Consider the following 19,660-nt stretch of genomic DNA (forward strand, 5'->3'; position numbering starts at 1 on the left):
AAAACTGCCAGAATCTTCATGTCTCTGATTAAGTTACTATTTAAAAAAAGCCTTGTGGTTCCAGGGTCCTGTCTTCTCTCTAGAAGCACACATATAATGTTACCAGTCTCCATGTTAAATGGAGGGTCTTGAGAAGGAAACACTTGTTTTTTATATGAGCAAAAATAGAAACCATTATACTAGTTACATGACCATATCGAAAGCATCCACTGTGTTCAATACTTGACATACTGTATGTTACATCTTATAGTTTACAGCAAGTCTGAACAAGCAAGGGCCTATTACCTGAAATTACATGCATTGCTGCATTATTGTTTCATGTATTTCGAATGGCACTCTAATACACTAGGGCAACACCCCTGCAGAGCACCACAACACAACTGCAACCACTCACAGCCACATTGCATTTCTTTTGAGAGATATGGGGGGTGGTGGCACCCCCACACATCTCATCCCGCAGCACTATCACAGGTGCAGGAACCACATGGAAAGACCATGAGGTTTCTTTGCAGATAAATTTTGGAAAAGGTGCATGCATCTACTTGTGTGAAACGTGGGCACAGCGCCCCATTGCAGATAAATTTTGGAAAAGGTGCATGCATCTCCTTGTGTGAAACGTGGGCACAGCGCCCCATTGCTATGAATGAGCTGCCATGCCCTTGCAAACGCAGGCCACACGGCCCACACTAATGTGAATTGGGCCTAAAGCAATCTTACAAATAAAAATGTTAAATAAGTTAACTGTGCTCCTGATTATTCCATTGTTAGGCCTTAGTTAACTATAATCAGTCCTAATTAAATATATCCTCACCTTCTCCCCTTAGCTATTGTGCTGCTGACTTTTATCTATTTTTTTAGAATTATTATTTTAACTTTTTTTACATTTCATTCTTGTTGTTCCTGTATGTGTTCTAGTGATGCATTTAAAAAATGTGCAAAACTGAAAAAATGCTTTTATTTCAGTTTTAACCCCTTCACGCTGACCTCACGGTTCGCTCCCAGCATAGAGACTGGGGTCTCACTGACAGCCCTGGGTCCCGTTTTAACGATCGGAACTCCCGATTCTGGGTCACCTGATCATTGTGATAGCCTTTGATCGGATATCACAGTGGTCAGTCACTGTGAAGCCTGCCCCTGTGTTTTTTCTCCGAATGCAGGAGATAGATACATGGTATCTCTCTCTGTCCTTTTAGAGAAAAAAAAGCAAGTGTGTGTAAAATAAATAAATAAAAATAATTAAAATATTTAAAAAATACCTAGATCAAGGTTTGAACCAGGTTAGTGCCAGAGTTAGTGTTTGGGTCAAGGTCAGGGTCAAAGGTCAAGGGTCAGGGTCAGTATTTTATTTTTTTTTGTCATAATTTTTTTTTTAATTTTTAAATTAGTAGTGTCAGGATAAAAAAAAAGCCAAATGCACACTATTGTTTCTGGGCCATACTACAGGTACAAAAAACAACTAACACACACATATATGCGATTGTTAGGAGCAGGATAAATTATTTTGGGTTGTTCTTTGGTGGTAGGTTATGCTACTAGCAGGAAATATACAGCTAAATTAAAAAAAAATGTTTTACTATTTTGAGCCAGTTTTCCTTTGATAATAAATAAAAAATCAGGAGATATCAATAAATGAAATCTCAATTTCTTCTGAAAAAAACAAGGTATAATCCACCTAGATACACATGGTAGTTGATGATATGTACGGTTTTACTAACACATGTCAAAGTAGCAAAAGTACTTAGGTGTTTTACCCTTATCTGCGAAGGGGTTAATAAATTTGCCAACTTTTGTAATAGAAACATGATTTTAATGTGCATTCTTTATCTACAATGACAAATTGTTTATAAAGCGGGGAATGTGACATTCACCAAGTAATTCAATGTAGGTGTATTTTTCCTGCTGTGCACGTGCTAAATTAGTAATTGGTTCACCTGCAGTGAATGTTTGGTGAATGTTCTATCCATTGCTTTATAAACCTACTCCAAATGTTTTAAAACTGACTGGTCAAACTAGGAAAAATGATTGCTAAGTCCCAATGAAAAAAAAATATATCTATCTACTGTCTCTCTCTCTTTTTCTCTCTCTCTCTCTCTCTCTCTCTCTCTCTCTCTCTCTATATATATATATATATATATATATATATATATACTTAATCAGGCACAACTGTTCAATTGCTTGGTAACACAAACTCACATGGCAGCAATGCAATGCATTTAGGCATGTATATGTGGTAAAGACACAGCTTGCTGAAGTTCAAGCCGAGCATCATCATGGGCAAGAAAGGGGATTTAAGTGACTTTGAGCGTGGCATGTTTGTTGGTGCTAGACAGGCTGGTCTGAGTATTTTAAAAACTTCTGATCTACTGGGATTTTCATGCACAACCATCTCTAAGGTTTACAGAGAATGGTCAGAAGAAGAGAAAATATCTAATGAGAGGCAGTTGTGTGGAGGAAAATGCCTTGTTGATGTCAGAGGTCAGAGGAGAATGGGCAGACGAATGCTGCGACATTCAGATGGTAGGGTCAGAATTTAGTGTAAACAACATGAAAGCATTGATCCATCCTGCCTTGTATCAATGGTTCAGGCTGGTGGTGTAATGGTGTGGGGGATATGTTCTGGTCGCTAGCAAGGTGTACCTAATAAAGTGGCCGGTGAGTGTATATACTGTGTGTAAATATACTATATTGCCAAAAGTATTGGGACACCCCCCCCAAATCATTGGATTCAGGTGTTCCAATCACCTCCATGGCCACCAGTTTATAAAATTAAGCACATAGACATGCAGACTACTTCTACAAACATTTGTGAAAGAACGGGTCACTCTCAGGAGCTCGGTGCATTCAAGCATGGTACCGTGATAGGTTGCCACCTATGTAATAAGTCCATCCATGATATTTCCTTTCTATTAAATATTCCATGATCAACTGTTAGTGGCATTATAACAAAGTGGAAGCAACTGGGAACAACAGCAACTCAGCCATGAAGTGGTAGGCCATGTAAAATGACAGAGCAGGGTCAGCAGATGCTGAAGCGCACAGTGTGCAGAAGTCCCCAACTGTCTGCAGAGTCAATAGCTAAAGACCTCCAAAGTTTATGTTGCCTTCAGATTAGTGAAACAACAGTGTGTAGAGAGCTTCATGGAATAGGTTTCCGTGGCCAAGCAACTGCATCCAAGCCTTACATCACCAACTGCAATGCAAAATCAGATGCCGTGGTGTAAAGCACGCCGCCACTGGACTCTAGAGCAGTGGAGACGTGTTCTCTGAAATGATGAATCACTCTTCTCTGTCTGGAAATCCGATGGACATGTCTGGGTTTGGCAGTTGCCAGGAAAATGGTACTTGCTTGACTGCAATGTGCCAAGTGTAAAGTTTGGTGGAGGGAGGATTATAGAGTGGGGTTGTTTTTCAGGGGTTGGGCTTGGCCCCTTAGTTCCAGTGAAGGGAACTCTTAAGGCGTTAGCATACCAAGACATTTTGGACAATTCAATGCTCCCAACTTTGTGGGAACAGTTTGGGGGTAGCTCCTGTACCCTTTTTTAGAGCCGACTTTGATGCGTTTTGAATTGTGCATTTTGGTGCTTTTTGGGCGTTGTGGTGCATGACACAATGCCTGTTTCTTTATTATGTTTGGGGTGCTGTTCCAATACAACTGCGCACCAGTGAACAAAGCAAGGTCCATAAAGAAATGGGTGAGCGAGTTTGGGGAGGAGGAACTTTACTGGCCTACACAGAGTCCTGACCTCAACCTGATAGAACATCTTTGGGATGAATTAGAGCGGAGACTGTGAGCCAGGCCTTCTCATCCAACATCAGTGCCTGCCCTCACAAATGTGCTTCTGGAAGAATGGTCAAACATTTCCATAGACACACTCCTAAACCTTGTGGACAGCCTTCCCAGAGGAGTTGAAGCTGCTATAGCTGCAAAGGGTGGGCCGACTCAATACTGAACCCTACAGACTAACACTGGGATGCCATTAAAGTTCATGTGTGTGTAAAAAGAAACAATTAAGTACTATTGTGATACTTTTTTTTATTTGCACTAACGTACAATTTTGAGGACAAGCTTTTGGGGTAATGCCTGATCCTTGAAGAAGGGGACATACCCCGAAAGCTTGTCCTCAAAATTATATGTTAGTGCAAATAAAAAAAGTATCACAGACAGTACTCAATTGTTTCTATCGCAAGTGCACTAATACGGCTACAATCACCTCAAGAAAAGGTGTGTGTAAAGGTAGGCGTCCCAATACTTTTGCCAATATAGTGTGTATATATACTGTATATATATATATATTTTTTTTATTTTATTTTTTTTTTTTCCTTATTTATCTTTAGTAATTAAAGTCTTCTCTCGAAATCCAAGAAACTTCTGGTCCAAAAGTGGTGTACAGGTGCAAAAGCTGAAGTGGTTAATAATTTGTCCAATAGCAAGATGGTTTTAGGTCATATGAATGAGGGCAGGATTAGCTCTTTGTCAGAAGCAGAGCTTCTAAAGTTCATGTTTCTGTTCAGTAATTCAGAAATCTTGACGTTATAGCATAATAGCCTGGCAACTAGTATTTGTAGAAGCGACTGCAGTATTATTTTCGGTCATATAAATATGCAAATACAGTATGGGGAAATGTGTCTAATTTTTTTACATTTCATTGTTAGCTGTTTTTCTACAAACAACATTATATTAGTTAATAACACATCATAGAAAAACAGTCATCTTTTCTGGTCTCTATTGGATGCATGCAGACAAGTTTATAGTGTATGCCTTAATGACCAGTGTTTAATAGAAGTCCCGTAATATTTCTATTGGTATGGTATCATTTTAACAAATATCCACTGGATGACCGAAAAAGTATTGATTAACTAAGTTGTTTTTCGGGAAAGCCTGTAGCAACTCACCAACCCCACTTCAGGGGCATCAGCACAATACATAAAAATGCAAACTCAGCCAAAACCAGCATGAATGTTTAAATCTCTAACACTACTTTAGTATGCCATTTAGTATCACCATTTATGTAAAATGGGTTTCCTTACATTGGGTTTTATGTATTCCTATGCTTATAAATTTAGTTTGCATTCATCTAGTAGAAGAGTTTATGTAATGGAAAATTTGTAACATTACTAGGGTCACACACATGCACAGAAATGTCAAATAAAATTAATTCAATTGATTCATAATGCACCAGTGTCTTTCACAAATATATATCTCATGAGAAAACCTGTACCTTTGAGATTATGATTTATATTCTGGTATACTCTATGATACTCTTATACTCTGATTAAGAATGTTTTGATTTTATCGTTTTCAATGTACAATGCATTTTATGTTTTAGATCATATCTGAAATCATATTTTAAATGTGTTTGAACATAAAAAGACAGACATACAAAATACATGAGCACATTTTGCTGACCTATACAGTACCTGCCTTGTAATAGGTCATATTTCACATCCTTTGTTTATGACAAATAGCCTAGAATGAAAAGCTCTGTCCATGGTGCTGAAATATCTGATGATTGATGAGTGTGTCTAGCTGATAAATTCTAATGCCAATGTATGTGCCATGGTGATTCATCAACTATGTAAAAATGGTCTTCGCAGAAATGTTGAATTTGTGGAAATTTAAATTGGAAATGTTTCATGTTTTTTTTCAAAAACTGGAATGATAACTAAAGTGAAAACTACACTGTATTACAGTAAGGAAATCTGATTCCCCTTACATCTGAAAGAAGAGATATGTGTTTGTATACATTATTATATTGAATGTTATTACATTTTTTAATTATTGTAGAAATCAAACACCATTATTTGATTTAAAAAAGCATTTTGTTTTCTTTTTTAAATGCATATTTCATAGAGAAGCATGCCTTTGTCCATTTTTTTTCTGTGCTAAGTATGCAATTATTTTCAAATATCACATGTAACCTAGCAACTTGCTTTTTGTGTAAGGTGGTATTATGTCAACGCTGCCCTGTAATCTCCATTCATATTGAGCTATACAAGAGCTTTACACTTTCACTCTTTTTTTGCGTGTTTTTGGACTGACACCATTCATTTGAATGGGCTGCCCTCTGCTCCAAATATGCGCCAAAGTAGCTCCTGTAGTCTTTTTTTAGAGCCCACATTGATACATTTTGAATTGTGCGTTATGGCGCTTTTTGGGCGTTGTGGTGCATGACAAAATGCCTGTTTCTTTATGTTTGGGGTACTATTAGCAATGAATGAAACCCAAACACCCATTGCAGGTTTCTGCACATAATCAGTGCATTTCAGAATCACTGGCAAATTTGTGTGATTCTGCCTGCTATTCTGCTACTCTGAGATGTGAACAGGGCCTTGGCATTATAAAGCACAAACCCATGAGTGCTAAGCAGATAAGTAGATGAAATCTACCTATAAAAATGTTACCTTTCTTTAACAAAAGCCCCTTGCTGGTTACTTGCGATTAGTTGTTTCCTTGATAAAAATTAGACTGTGTTCACTGCAGATGACTGCACCTTACATATTGGGGTTTATTTGTGAAAAATGTGCATAGTCTTTTGTCCAACAAAAGTGCATGTACATTCATTCTGTGGGAAGTAGACAGGCCATAGAATAGGTGATTTTTCTTTCCTGCAACCACAGGTAACAAGAAAGAAAATCGGTCAATTCCCCCACCATCAATTCCCCCACCAACATAGCCACTGGCAATAATCACATGTAAATATCCGACATGTTGGTTGTACCTAAGATCAGGGGGTCTCCAAACTGCAACCCGAGGGCCAGATGTGGCCCTTTGCTCCCCTTTATCCAGCCCTTGGGACACTATTCCTCCAACTAAGATCAACATTGGGGCAGTACTTCTTCCCATGAAACCAATGATGGTGTACTATTCTTCCCACTAATACCAATAGTGGAGCACTACTCCTCCTACTGACCAACCGTGAGGCCATGTCTATTCTCACTGATGCTGGGGCCAGGACATTTTCTGTCCTCACTGGCCCTAATCCAGCCCTCCTGAAGTCTGAAGGACAGTATACTGGCCCTTTGTTTGAAAAGTTTGGAGACCCCTGCCTAAGATTATAGATGGATCAACCTGGACACAATCATCCTGCCCATAGATGGTTTGAATTTTGACCGGTCTCTGCTTTAGCCAAAAAAAGGATGTTCCACTGGAACAATGGTTACATTTGATAATTACCTCCAGCTTTCTCTAGAATTGTTGCAATGTTTCTCTTATTACAAGTATGTATGTATTTCCTATGCCCCTTAGCTCCATCTAGTGGACTTAATGCAATATGTCACTACTGCCCATAATAAAAGAATACTCATTCGGAAGAGCAAATAGCCTAAAGCACATTTATGCTACCCTTTGATGCTTGGGACTGTGTCTTCTATAATCCACATTCATGTCTACTGTGGCCAGAAAGGTTTGTGCAAACATTTTACTGTTTCTCCATTATCTAGAGAGGTTTATAGTAGTAAGGGTCATGAAAATGAAGTAGGATTCATTTATCATGCTTTCTCCACATTGCACTACCTGAAATAATTTCAGTTTGCCTTTTAAAAAGACAGTGCCTAAAGTACAGATTACCTTTACAAGAGTTAATAATTGGTGGTGTGCTTATCTTAAAATCTAGGTATCTGCATTGAGGAGTTTCTGCTCTACTTGGTTGGGAAATGCAGCTGCACTCTAAAAGGGTGACTGTATCCACCCATGGCACCAACATAAAGATCCAAAAGACCAATAAACCCTGCAAAAAAGAGTTTGATCCTCTATGAACTATCACCGTAGGTGAGGGGTAAAAGTGTTTACCAGCAACTGATGTCTTTTTTTCCTGGAAAGAAAGTCTTGTGTATTCAAAAAGCATCGCAGTGGCTAAGTGGGTAGCACTTCTGCCTAGCAGCACTAGGGTCATCTGTTTGAATCCCAATTGCAGCACTACCTGCATAGAGTTTGAATGTTCTCCCTGTAGCTTCATGAATTTCCTCTGGGAAATCTGGTTTCCTCCCACACTCCAAAGACATTCTCATAGGTTAGTTGGCTCCTGTCTAATTTGACCCTATTATGTTTGAATGTGAGTTAGGGACCTTAGATTGGCGCTCCTTGAGAGCAGGGACTGATGTGAATGTACAATGTATATGTATAGCACTGCGTAAATTGATGGCGCAGTATAAGTACCCAAAATAAATAATTGAGCTGACACAATCAATACCAATTATACTGTAAATGTGAGATAGTTTCACAATTGTATAACTAAAGGTGTGTTATTTTTTTAATTTTTCCTCCAACCTTTTTTTTTTGTTTTACAAGCCTGATGTGTCATAATGGTATGCTTCTATAAGATTACAGTTAAAACCATATTTTCTTTCTCAAACTAAGTAAAAAGCTTAAAACATGCTATTAAGGACAGCATAAAGAATTCTTTCTAGGTCACAGGCAATTCTAGCTTAGTTAAGTAGAAAAGAGGTATAACTATTATGAATGGGCAATAATGGTAAGAAGGCATTAGTGTTCATGATGTAGCCTGGTTCCTTGTGAAGATAAATGGATGTTGTTAATTCTTACTGTTAACTCAATATCTAATTTTAAAAATGTTCTCCATAGGGGTAAAATGTAGCATGTAGAAATATTCTGCTATTATCATCAGTCTACATTGCGGCTTTTAATTAGCAGTTCAGCCTCTGTGAAAATGGAACTTTTATTTACACAGTACAGCCAGCATAAACCTTTAAAAAAATATATGCTAGCAATTTTGTTGTGTAGATTTTTATGAGTTTTTGTTTAATTATATTTTTATAATAAATTATGGGGGCATAAAATATAATCTGAATTTTCCTGACTTCACTTTACTAAATTCTGACTTCACCTCACTAAATTCCAAAATGTAACCTGCAAAATATATATCTATTTGCTGTTCATTTTAAATGTTAATGTCAAGACTACTGCACAGTGTTTAGTTGAGGAACATAAATAGTATAAATTGTTTATAGAATGATGGGTTATGAATTTATACTGTATTAACAGCACATTCTGATATCAGTATGTGTTGTGTATATGTTGTTCAATATAATGAATGTTCATATGAATAGTCTAGTTCTTTAAAGTGGACCAATACTCAAATTGTAAAATAGCTATGATACTATATGGGAAGGAGTAGAACCCTTGTTAACATTTTACTGCTGTCTGCTTGTCCTTGTCATTGACACAGAAAGGTAAGGGAAAACCAAGCATTTCACAGTTGTTGCCAGAACAAGAATTTAGGGTAAATATTACATTGTAGATGTCTTTTACAGTGAAACCTCTCAAAGATTACAATTCCTCTCTCTTTTAAAAGATGTACATTTCCTGTTTTACAATGGGATTTAAATGGTGCCTGAGGACTTCAGAAGTTCCAGTGAGCTATCCTAAATCTGCTTTTGTGCCAAGAAATGGTCCCTTGTTAGCTAGCAACATGACGTTAAATATTATGGAACCATGGCCTTTCAAATACATATACAGAAAAAGTGAAGGACAAGAATACTTTGTTATACTTTTCCCTTAACTGGGTGCTGTCTTTAGGAAAATAATTACTTTCTAAGTGTACACTAGATAGAAATGCTGCTAGATAGAAATAACATTGTAGCAGTTAGTGATCTCTTTATCAACAAAGCCAATGATCACCATATCGACACTGAGTGATCACATGCATTTTATTTTTTTAATGCAAATTCTGCTTAAGTAGTTTGCATGGTGAAATTTGAAGCTAATTTCAACTAAATTCAAAATCGTCTCACTCATCCATACTGGAGAGATAAACATTGTAGTAATATCTTATATCTCCTGGGGCTCTATGCATAAGTTCTGCGATCTGCACATCTGCCACATCCATGACAAAAGTGCTCTGCATTTTTTTTCACCTATACAATCCTATTGTTCTGATATACAAAGGTATAACTATCCACATAAATAAAATGTGTTGTGTTTATAAAAAAGTATGGCACTCTTTTTTTTTTTTTGCAATTTTATATTATGCACGAGGACAGATTCAACTTACAGCAATTTTTTAAAAGACCTTGCTTTTAAATCTTACCTGTATTGTAGCTGTTACAGAAAGCTATCTGTTCACTAAGAACTACCATACTGCCCTGCGTGCATACTGAAATTGTAGGTCTAAGTTAACCTAGTATGGGATCAAACATATTTGAAACATATTTAAAATGTAAACATACTGGTTAGTGTATATTAAAGGGGAATGTACTAGGGTTGATTTACTAAATGAGTTGAGATTTTATTTTTACTTGTAAGATTATGTGATAACTTTAATTTTCCAATCGTGGAAAAATCCTGTTTACTTATTTCATCTGCACGTGATTCACTAGATGGTAATTACTAGATGTAGTAAATATTCCCATCACTCTTTGAGTGAAGATTTTGAGCTCCTTTAGTGAATCAGCTATGATAGTCTCTATAATCTATATATAATCTAATGCACAAATAAGGTGGGTGGAGGAACCCCATCCTGCCAGGATATTGTAATCTGACAGCAGGAGTGGATGCAGCCTATGAATGACAAACATTTTTCAGCATAACCCTCTGACCAGTGGGGACAGCCACACAGTGATTGAAATTTGGCCAGTTCAGCAGGGACCGGTTGAATTTCAATGAGATTGTGGCCACCTTTGGTAATTGGTTGGCAATTGGTAATTTATCCAATAGAATTCCATCTTAAGTAACCTGCTTGACATAAGTGGACCTGATTGACATACAGTACATACAGCTAACATGACCATATAAATTTGAAATCACAAACCAGTAATGTGAATCTCGTAAAGGTAACTTTCTGGTTAACATTACAATAACTCAATGTGTATTCACTGAGAATATGATCTAGTTTTATATAAATACTGTCACACTACACAGAAATCCTTCATATAAAGTTAGCCACTGAGTCCAAAGTCTAACACTGAATTTTCAATAAAAGCCCCCTGTACTAGCTTAGTGGTATTTCTCAATGCTCTGTGCATACTTTGTACAAGATTATATTGTGGTATTTTAGTAAATCCATGGATAATGTGTACACTGCACAAATGTTTATGGCTTTTCAGCATGATTATCTTGTTTTCTATTCAATGTACTTTTAGCATGTGTCCTTATCACATAACAAAAAATCCATGGTACAAGTAAGTTTTATTAATCAAAAAATGTATTTTTTTCCATAAAAAAGATTTACATATTTACTGTCTCTAGCTACTACACTACAGAAATGCCATTTTCATTACACCACGTGCCAATTCTATTTTATTTTGTCACTTCAAAACTCTTGGCTAAAATGTGTAATACATCACAGAAGGAGGTATTGCTCAGTTCGACTACAGTATAATGTAGAAAACAAATACATAAAACATAAGCTATATTTTTATTTTGTATTTAACAAAAAAGTCATAGTTCTCAGCTTTGTTTATAGATATATTTTAGTCTCAGTGAAGCATTTGCTTGTTTGGCTTAAAATAAATAGTAAGCCATTTACCAGTGATACTTTTTTAGGCAACAGTGACATAGTTATGTCTTTTTTTACTTCTAGAAAATAGTACTTTCTGTCATTCAATAGCACAGCTAAAACCTTGTGCTTGTTTGTATTCCATAGGTTAAGCTCCCAAATCAGTGGTTTTTATGGGATGAGACTTGGTACTTGTATAACTGTAGATTTGACCTCAAGAGTTGTGCTTTCTTTGCCGACATTCCAAAGACTCAACAAAGGAGGATATAGGTCATTATAAGCAAATGTTGGTGTCTGTAGAAGATTCCTGGAATATTTTTGATCAGTGTTTCCTCTCAAATGTAAAGATATATAGTTGAAAAAGTATGAAACACTAATGATTCCAAACAGACCTCCCAAGATGATAATCATTGCAGAAGAATTAAAGGTTTCATTATGTTTAGACATGGTGTCTGGTCCTTTAGTGGTGACATTTATGCACTGCTTTTCAATTTGTTCATAGATAGTTGGTACATCAATGCAAATGGTGTACTCTGTGAGTGGACTGAGGCGTGTTAAATTGTATTGTTTTATATCTGATGGCATCCGAACGTTCTGTGCAATTTTGGTGGATTGTGCATTCATGAAGGCAGTCCACTGTACACTGGATTTAAAAATCTTTGATGTTGATTTCCAAGAAACCATGATAGAATTGGTCTGAACTTCCTTAATATCGATATTGATAGATTCATTGACCTCTTCTGGCAAAGAACCGTCCACCGTGACAATAATTGTTTTTAAATCCGCACCAACTAGGTTTTTAGCTACACATGTATATAGTCCAGCTTCTAGGATGCTTATATTATTAATTTCCAAGGTACCTTCAGAATTAACATAAAATTGCCCAGAAACAGTATTTGGTTGAAGTTTAGAGCCTGAAGGTGTAATCCAGTAAATTTCTGGCTCAGGTTCTGCTGTTGCTCTACAGTGTAGTGACACTGAACTACCAGTCTTCATATCCAAATCTGATGGAAAGCTTTGAGGAGCAATTAATGGTAAACATATTTCCATCATTTCCCTAAAATGTATATACCTGACGTTTTGTCCATGGAATTCAGGAGGATCAACACAAAATAAGGAATCAGTTTCCATAAATCGTATATTGGTTTTATTCATGTTTATCCAGCGATTTACACAGTCACATCTGATAGGGTTGCTGTGTATGCTTATTTCCTTAAGGTTAGGCAAGGCTTCTATAGTACTCTGATAAAGGGCACTAAGGGAATTGCTGTTGAGCATAAGGGTTTCCAGCTTAGGGAGTCTGTAGAAAGCATTGGGGTGAATGTATGCTAATTTGGGATTATTCGTTGCCTCTATTTTTCTGAGTTCAGGCAAGTTCTCAATGGCTAGACTATCTATTGAAACTAGATCAGGCATGTTATTAATGCCTAGCTCCTTCAAGTGTAACATATTGCTAAAATCTCCCCTTTGTATCCTCCTAATGGGATTTTTATTCAGATCCAAAAATTTAAGATTCAGAACCTTCTGAAGAGCAATTGAGGGGACATTAATAAATCTGTTGTCATAAAAAGAAATGCTTTCCAAATTTTCAAGACCTGTAAAAACATTATCAGGAATTTCTGTGAGATTTATTCCTGCTAAAACCAAGCTGCGCAAATTGATAAGAGGCTTAAAGTTCAAATCTTCCATTTTGACTATTGGATTTTCACCAATCATAAGGATCTCTAGACGTGGCATAGCTTCAAACCATTGTCTCTGAACCACCTGCAATCTATTTGAATTAAGGTGTAGTCTGAGTAAATTGCCCACCCCAACAAATGCATTTGGTGAAATTGTGGATATTAGATTATGGTTAATGTAGAGCTCTTGTAAATTTTGCAGCCCAGAAAAGCAATCCTCAGTCAGTTCTACTAACTTATTTTCTTCAAGGTACACAGAAAGTATCTGATGGGCATTTGTGAAATTGATATTGATCATGGAGGACAGATTGTTCTGGGATAAATCCAGCCCTGTAAGATTTACTGGAAAATGATCTGCATCCTTAACTTCTTCAATGTTGTTTGCTTGTAAAAGTAAGATCTGTGTATTTGCAGGTAACCTCTCTGGGATGCTGTTAAGATTTAATGCATTGCAATCCACTGTAAGGGCTTCAATGTAAATGGATTTTGGCGTAAACCATGGTCGAACTTCACATGTGCACAGTTGTGGGCAATCAAGTTTTTTCTGAGTAGAGTGCGCAACTGCAGCAAAAATAAGTCCAAGTAGTAGGTTTATTCTAAGTTTTATTTCTCTCATTTTCTTTTCTTCGGTTCCTAATAATGGTCTTGTTGTGCTGAATCAGCAGTTTATCGTTCTCTGTTATATATTTATAACAAAGTGGTCACTTCATGAGAACTTTGCTTGTGTTTAATCCAATTATCAGCACAAATGTGTAGTATTCCTTTTCAGGGAAAGACATTCAGTGTCATTTTTTAGAAGATCCCCACATACTGTTAGATTGAAGGTCACCCTTGTCTTGATGTACATCAAAAAGCCACTGTGTTAATATAGATTCCGGAGGTGGCCATTGATGAAGTAGTTTACTCAGTAGCATTAAATTCCCATATCTGATTGGTAGTAGATTTTGTAACATACAGATCTGTAAATAAAGACAAAATAACAATTACTTATTGAATGCAAATATATACGCATATATTAGACCCCACCACCCAAAATTGTTTCTCTGTATAGAAATACAGTACATACAGGCATATTATAATTGACCTTGCACTTTCAATTTTCCAAGAGCGGCAATTTGTGTAGAGTTGCTAACCTTTTTATAGGCATTTTATTTGGGTTGATGTATGACTCATAGTATAAGCCTCCTGTAGCTGGCTTTTCTCAAACATAGAAAGAGACAATGCATTCTCTGAGCTAACTATACTTTGTGGAGGAGGAAATTCTATGTGAATGTATTGCTGTTTGAATGCCACTATATTATATTCTCTAATCACTAAATGAAATTAGATGCAGAGCTTTCACAAATGCAACATGATTTTGTGGTATATATCTCCCAAAATTTTAAATTCAAGGAAGTTTAGAAAAATCAACATTATAAGTAAGGAAATATACTGAAAATAAAGCTTTGGATTTCAAATATGATACACTTATTCTTAGAAGCCTGAATGTACAGTATATAAATAGTGATTTAAATATTTTAATAAAATGAAAAGTGTGTTATTCATTTTGCTTTAGGCAAACTCATCCTGAGCTCTGATCTCCTTAACCAAACACTTGGTTTGTTCATTAACCAATTGCCTACTGGGCACTTTTACCTCCCTCCTGTCCAGGCCAATTTTCAGCTTTCAGCTATCACACTTTGAATGACAATTGCGCAGTCATTAAACACTGTACCCGTATGACATTTTATCAGTTTACTCACACAAATGGAGCTTTCTTTTGGTGGTATTTAATCACCACTGGGTGTTTTTAATTTTTTGCTAAAAAAATGAAAAAAAACATTAAAAAAAAAAAAGTTTTACTTTGTATCAATTATAAAATTTTGCAAACTGGTAATTTTCCTCCTTCACTGATGTTGATGAGGCTGCTCTGATGAGAACTGATAGGCTGCAGTGATTAGGTGGAACTGGTGGGCATTGATGAGGAGGCACTCATGAGGCTGCACTGATATGCGGCACTGATGGGAACTGATAGGCGACAATAATGGGAACTGATAATTGGCACTGATGGGCACTAATAGGCAGCACTGAAGGACACAAATAGATGGCACTGGCTGGCGGCACTGACTGGCACAGATTAACAGCACTGATGGGAACAGATTGGCAGCACTGCTGGACACTGTTCGACAACACTGCTGGGCATCGATGGGCAACACTGTTGGGCACTTTTGGGGCTTCACTGATAATCTGGAGACATCATTGTAGATGTCTCCTTTCACAGTTGCCGGTTATGGGCAGTACTTTCCTTATGCTGTGACAGTGTGAGGAAAGTACTGCCAATATCTGGGATGTGTATTTACATGGTGATCAGCTGTAATTGGACACAGCTGATCACATGGTAGAAGGCTGCTGTGATTGGCCCTTTACCATATCATCTGATCAGCTGTGTCCAAAGGAGACAGCGATCAAATAGAGCGTCGGGTGCACGCCGCTTGGGGGGGCGCATCATATAACATCCTCCCAGAACTGGACGACCATGCTGTAGACCTCATTCGGCTATAGCACGGTCAAGAGGAGGTTAAATAGATAGATATAATGCATACATAAAAAACACAAGAAGCAATCAAGGAGTTATATTTGGTTGTGTGTTATTTCATTTATTAAGCATTATATTATTTGCATTTGTTGTGAAAAGATTTTTCCAGTAACATGCCTTTAGCTCAAGGTCATGATAGTGACTAGGATAAGCAAAACTAAATTTCTAAATTCCCTGCAACCAAAGACCAGGGGATATCTCCTTCCTCTTTGTCCATATACCTTGTCATTACATAATACAATTTTTATAGACTGGATTCAGGGACACTCTTCTCATGTTTGTGTATGGCCTTAAAGCTGACCTTAATGAAAGATTAGATGTTATAAATGTATTTGAAATGCATTAAAAGAACTTTTACTGTAATCCTTTTTTTCTTGGTTATTAAAGCGGTATTAAAATAACAACAACAAAAAATGTAATATGTAATACATTGCAGCTTACCATTTCTTAGATTTGATGGCTGCATTAGTTATCTTTTTTCCTTTATGTTTACCTGGTGATACTGCCAGTAAGTGTGTTATTTTTCAATTTCTTTTAACAGACCAGGCTGTCCAGCAAAGTGGCAGTTAGAGGGTTGAGATGAACCATTTACCAATGACAGGGATGCTTACAATGGTCAGTTTTCATTTATGTTAATATTGATCCCAAAAGGAAAAAAAATGTTGCTGTAACTGCTTAAAAAGTGTTAGAGTTCAGATTTAATTTGTTGATCAAGTCCATCTAAATCTGCTAGTACATATAACACCACCTTCTACCCAGATGACAGCAATGTTGCTGTGCAAAAGTGTTTCCATTGCTCCTCCATCCACAGTGGAGACACCCTAAGACCGAAAGTGTATAACAAACCGGGTCACCAGGTGAAAATAAAGAAAAATAAAGCCTAAAAAAGGAAAACACATGCAGCCACCAAGTTTATGAATTGTTAAGCTGCAATATATTACATACATATATATATATATATATATATATATATATATTTGGGTTTAATACCTATTTATGAGTTTAATACCACTTAAGGGACATATTACTCAAAGACTATTGGGCTATACTGCCAGCTACAGGACAAAAACTAGGACCACAAAGCTTCACATGCACATTAAACAATCGTGTAGGATTTGTTAGTCGAGTTCAGGCATCATGTTTTCTATTTCTGTATGTTCTGATGTATGTATATGTATATATATATATATATATATATTAGGTCCCCCTTTTGCCACCAAAGCAGCCATGACCCAGCAAGGCATGGATGCCACTAGCTCTCTGAAGGTATGCTGAGGTATCTGGTAACAAGCTCTCAGTAGCAGATATTTTAAATCCTGCAGGATTGGCAGGGCACATGATTTCCCAGCAGTACATTACCCAAACCATCACACTGCCTTCACTGGCTTGCTTTCTTCCCATACTGCCTCCTGGTGCCATCTCTTCCCCAGATAAGAGATGCACTCACCCAGCCATCTACATGATGTAAAAGAAAACATGATTTATCAGACCAGGCCACCTTCTTCTATTGCTCTTTGGTCCAGTTCTGATGCTTACATGCCCATTGTAGGCACTTTTGGCTGTGGACAAGGGTCAGCATGGGCACCCTGGCTGGTCTGTGGCTATGTAGCCCCATACACAACAAAACTGCAATACCCATTTCTTTAGCTTTCAACACATCAACTTCATCCTAATATATCCCACAGAATTTCACATGCCATTGTAATGAGATAATCACTTAAAGGGGATCTTTGCCCCTTCGCCATTTTTTTTTCTTTTTTAAGAGAGATCCTCATGTCTTATGCCACCACTCGGTCCCACCCCGCCATGTGACGTCATTGAGAGGCTCACCGATTCTTCCAGGTTAAGCCAGCATACCTCACGATGATGCGGCGCTAGGCACAGCCCCCTCCTCCTTTGTGAATGAAGAGCTATGCCTCCTGGGATATGTGATGTGCATATCCTAGGAGGCACAGTGAGCACTGTGCACATCATTCGCCTAGGTAAGTGATGTGCAACACAGTTCTATTGAGTGGATTGGAGGAACATTTATTCTGAGGGTAAGGATCTTTTTTAACCGGTCAGTGGTCACAAAGTTATGGCTGATCAGTATAAATATATAAATGGGTGTCTGTGTGTGTATGCATTTTTTGTGAATTTTGCTAAGAATGTTTTTGTATTATACAGTACTTCAATCTCCTGGCTGTTTTCTCTAGCTTAGACAAAACTTTTATATTTGGGAAAAAAAAACTAACTAAGTTATTCAAAACTGACAATTGAGTTAAAAATATAGTACAATGGTAAAAAAAATAACAAATGCAATGTAACAGGACATGCACAAAAATTGACACTGATCTGATATTTGTGAAGATCTTGCCAAGCGATGTAATAGTGTGACATGTTTTTAGAATGCTAAACTACTATTCAGTCTAAACTACTCTGCATTGTGCCTGTTCAAGCTGCACACCAGAAAAAGATTGCATTGTTCACTCCCATGCGTTCTGTCAGTGATAAATGTGCACTAACACCAGGCATGGTTTGCTGTCCTAAAATCGAGAGATATAGTTCCGAAATGGTCATATATCTTGTTGTTTAGTTGATTTAACCTGTGCAACTGCAGCGACCAGAACAGGGTAAAGCAAATAAAGCTTGCTTTACTGACCTCAACTGCCAGAAGGACCAAGCTATAGCCCTGAGAACAATTTTGAGTGCCTTTCATTTTTACAAGATGTATCTACTGAATTTAAAAACAATTTTAATGTGGCTTGGTTTTGCTAGTTTAGGCCTACTAAGATAATTTGCCTATATAACTGATAATTCTAGTTATGTAAATTTGTATGCCTTCCCACCCTCCCAGCATGTTTTCCATGATAGGAGGGTGTTTGTTTCTGAAATTATGTAATGGCTTTCCTGATAGGGAAATGGTATAAAAAAACAAATAAAATAAAAAACAACTCCTAAACTCTGATTATTATGAGGGATTATTGACAAACAGATATCTCACTGTGGACAGCAGGTCTCCTACCTGTCATCCAACAACTTCTACATTGCGCGAACCCACTTATTTTTATTCCCAGTTTGCAAATAGTTAAAACAACCATGCCATTAAATCTAAGAATGCCAACCAGTCATTCCTATAAAAGAAGACTATACATTCTGACTGCCAGTGCTACCAGAACACACCTATATTTACAAAAGATTTTAAATCTGTAAGGAAACAGAAACTTCTGGGTGTGTAGATCTTATGTGTCCCGCAGCTCTCTGTGGTTCCTCCTGCTGACCTCTGCCTCAGTTGTGTCATATAATGTGTTATGATCAGCAGGAAGAAGTCTCAGTTTTCCTGAATTCTTCAAAGAATGAACAGAAAAGCATACTGGCAGCCTGAGCAGCAGGAAAAAAATATCACAGCCTTTCTTTACAGGTATGACCGTTTGATCTGTTTAATGAAGCACCATTTGTTTTCTGGGGAAATGTATGCATTTTTACACACATGTTAAAATCTGCATTTTTGCTAGAATCTACTGTAACCCCCCAAAAAGTAAATATTTTCTGAAAGCAGAGGCCCTGGGGAATAAAATGGTGGCAGTTGCAATTTTTTATGTCACACAATTTTTGTGCAGTTATTTACCATACAGTTATTTGCATGCAAACACAAGAATTCCCCCAATTTTTGGTAAAATGTAAAAGATATGGTTGTATCAAGTAAACAGACACCAAACATGTCAAGCCTACGAAATACACATGCCCGTGGAATTGTGCATAGGTGATGCTTTAAACACCTTTGCATGTCATCAGTTTAGAGTTAACTGTGAATCATCGGCCTAGAATTATTACTCTCACTTTGACATTCATGACGATCATGCACATATTTGGCACGAATAATGTTTACATACACGTGTGCTTTTTATTTAACATGTGCATCGGAGTCACGGGATGCTTTAAATATTTTTTAATTATTTTTATTTATTGTACAT

The 19,660-nt window shown here is 37.1% G+C and overlaps 2 protein-coding genes across 4 annotated transcripts in view; one reads left to right on the plus strand and one right to left on the minus strand.

The window, feature by feature from the left end:
* Nucleotides 1–19,660, plus strand: part of IMMP2L (inner mitochondrial membrane peptidase subunit 2) — a 1,307,031-nt gene that overhangs the window by 476,059 nt on the left and 811,312 nt on the right. The gene's annotated exons all lie outside the window — the stretch shown is intronic.
* The window catches only part of LRRN3 (leucine rich repeat neuronal 3), an 86,095-nt gene continuing 77,561 nt past the window's right edge, over nucleotides 11,127–19,660 (minus strand). Inside the window, exon 2 of the mRNA XM_089673956.1 lies at nucleotides 11,127–14,091. Within this exon, the coding sequence (XP_089530082.1) occupies nucleotides 11,625–13,748 (2,124 nt within the window). The 5' untranslated portion in view covers nucleotides 13,749–14,091 and the 3' untranslated portion in view covers nucleotides 11,127–11,624. The remainder of the gene's footprint in view (nucleotides 14,092–19,660) is intronic.

Source organism: Staurois parvus, unplaced genomic scaffold (genome assembly GCF_062004578.1).
Source record: "Staurois parvus isolate SC_StPar_1 unplaced genomic scaffold, SC_StPar_1.0 ptg000147l, whole genome shotgun sequence".
NCBI classification, from domain to species: Eukaryota; Metazoa; Chordata; class Amphibia; order Anura; family Ranidae; genus Staurois; species Staurois parvus.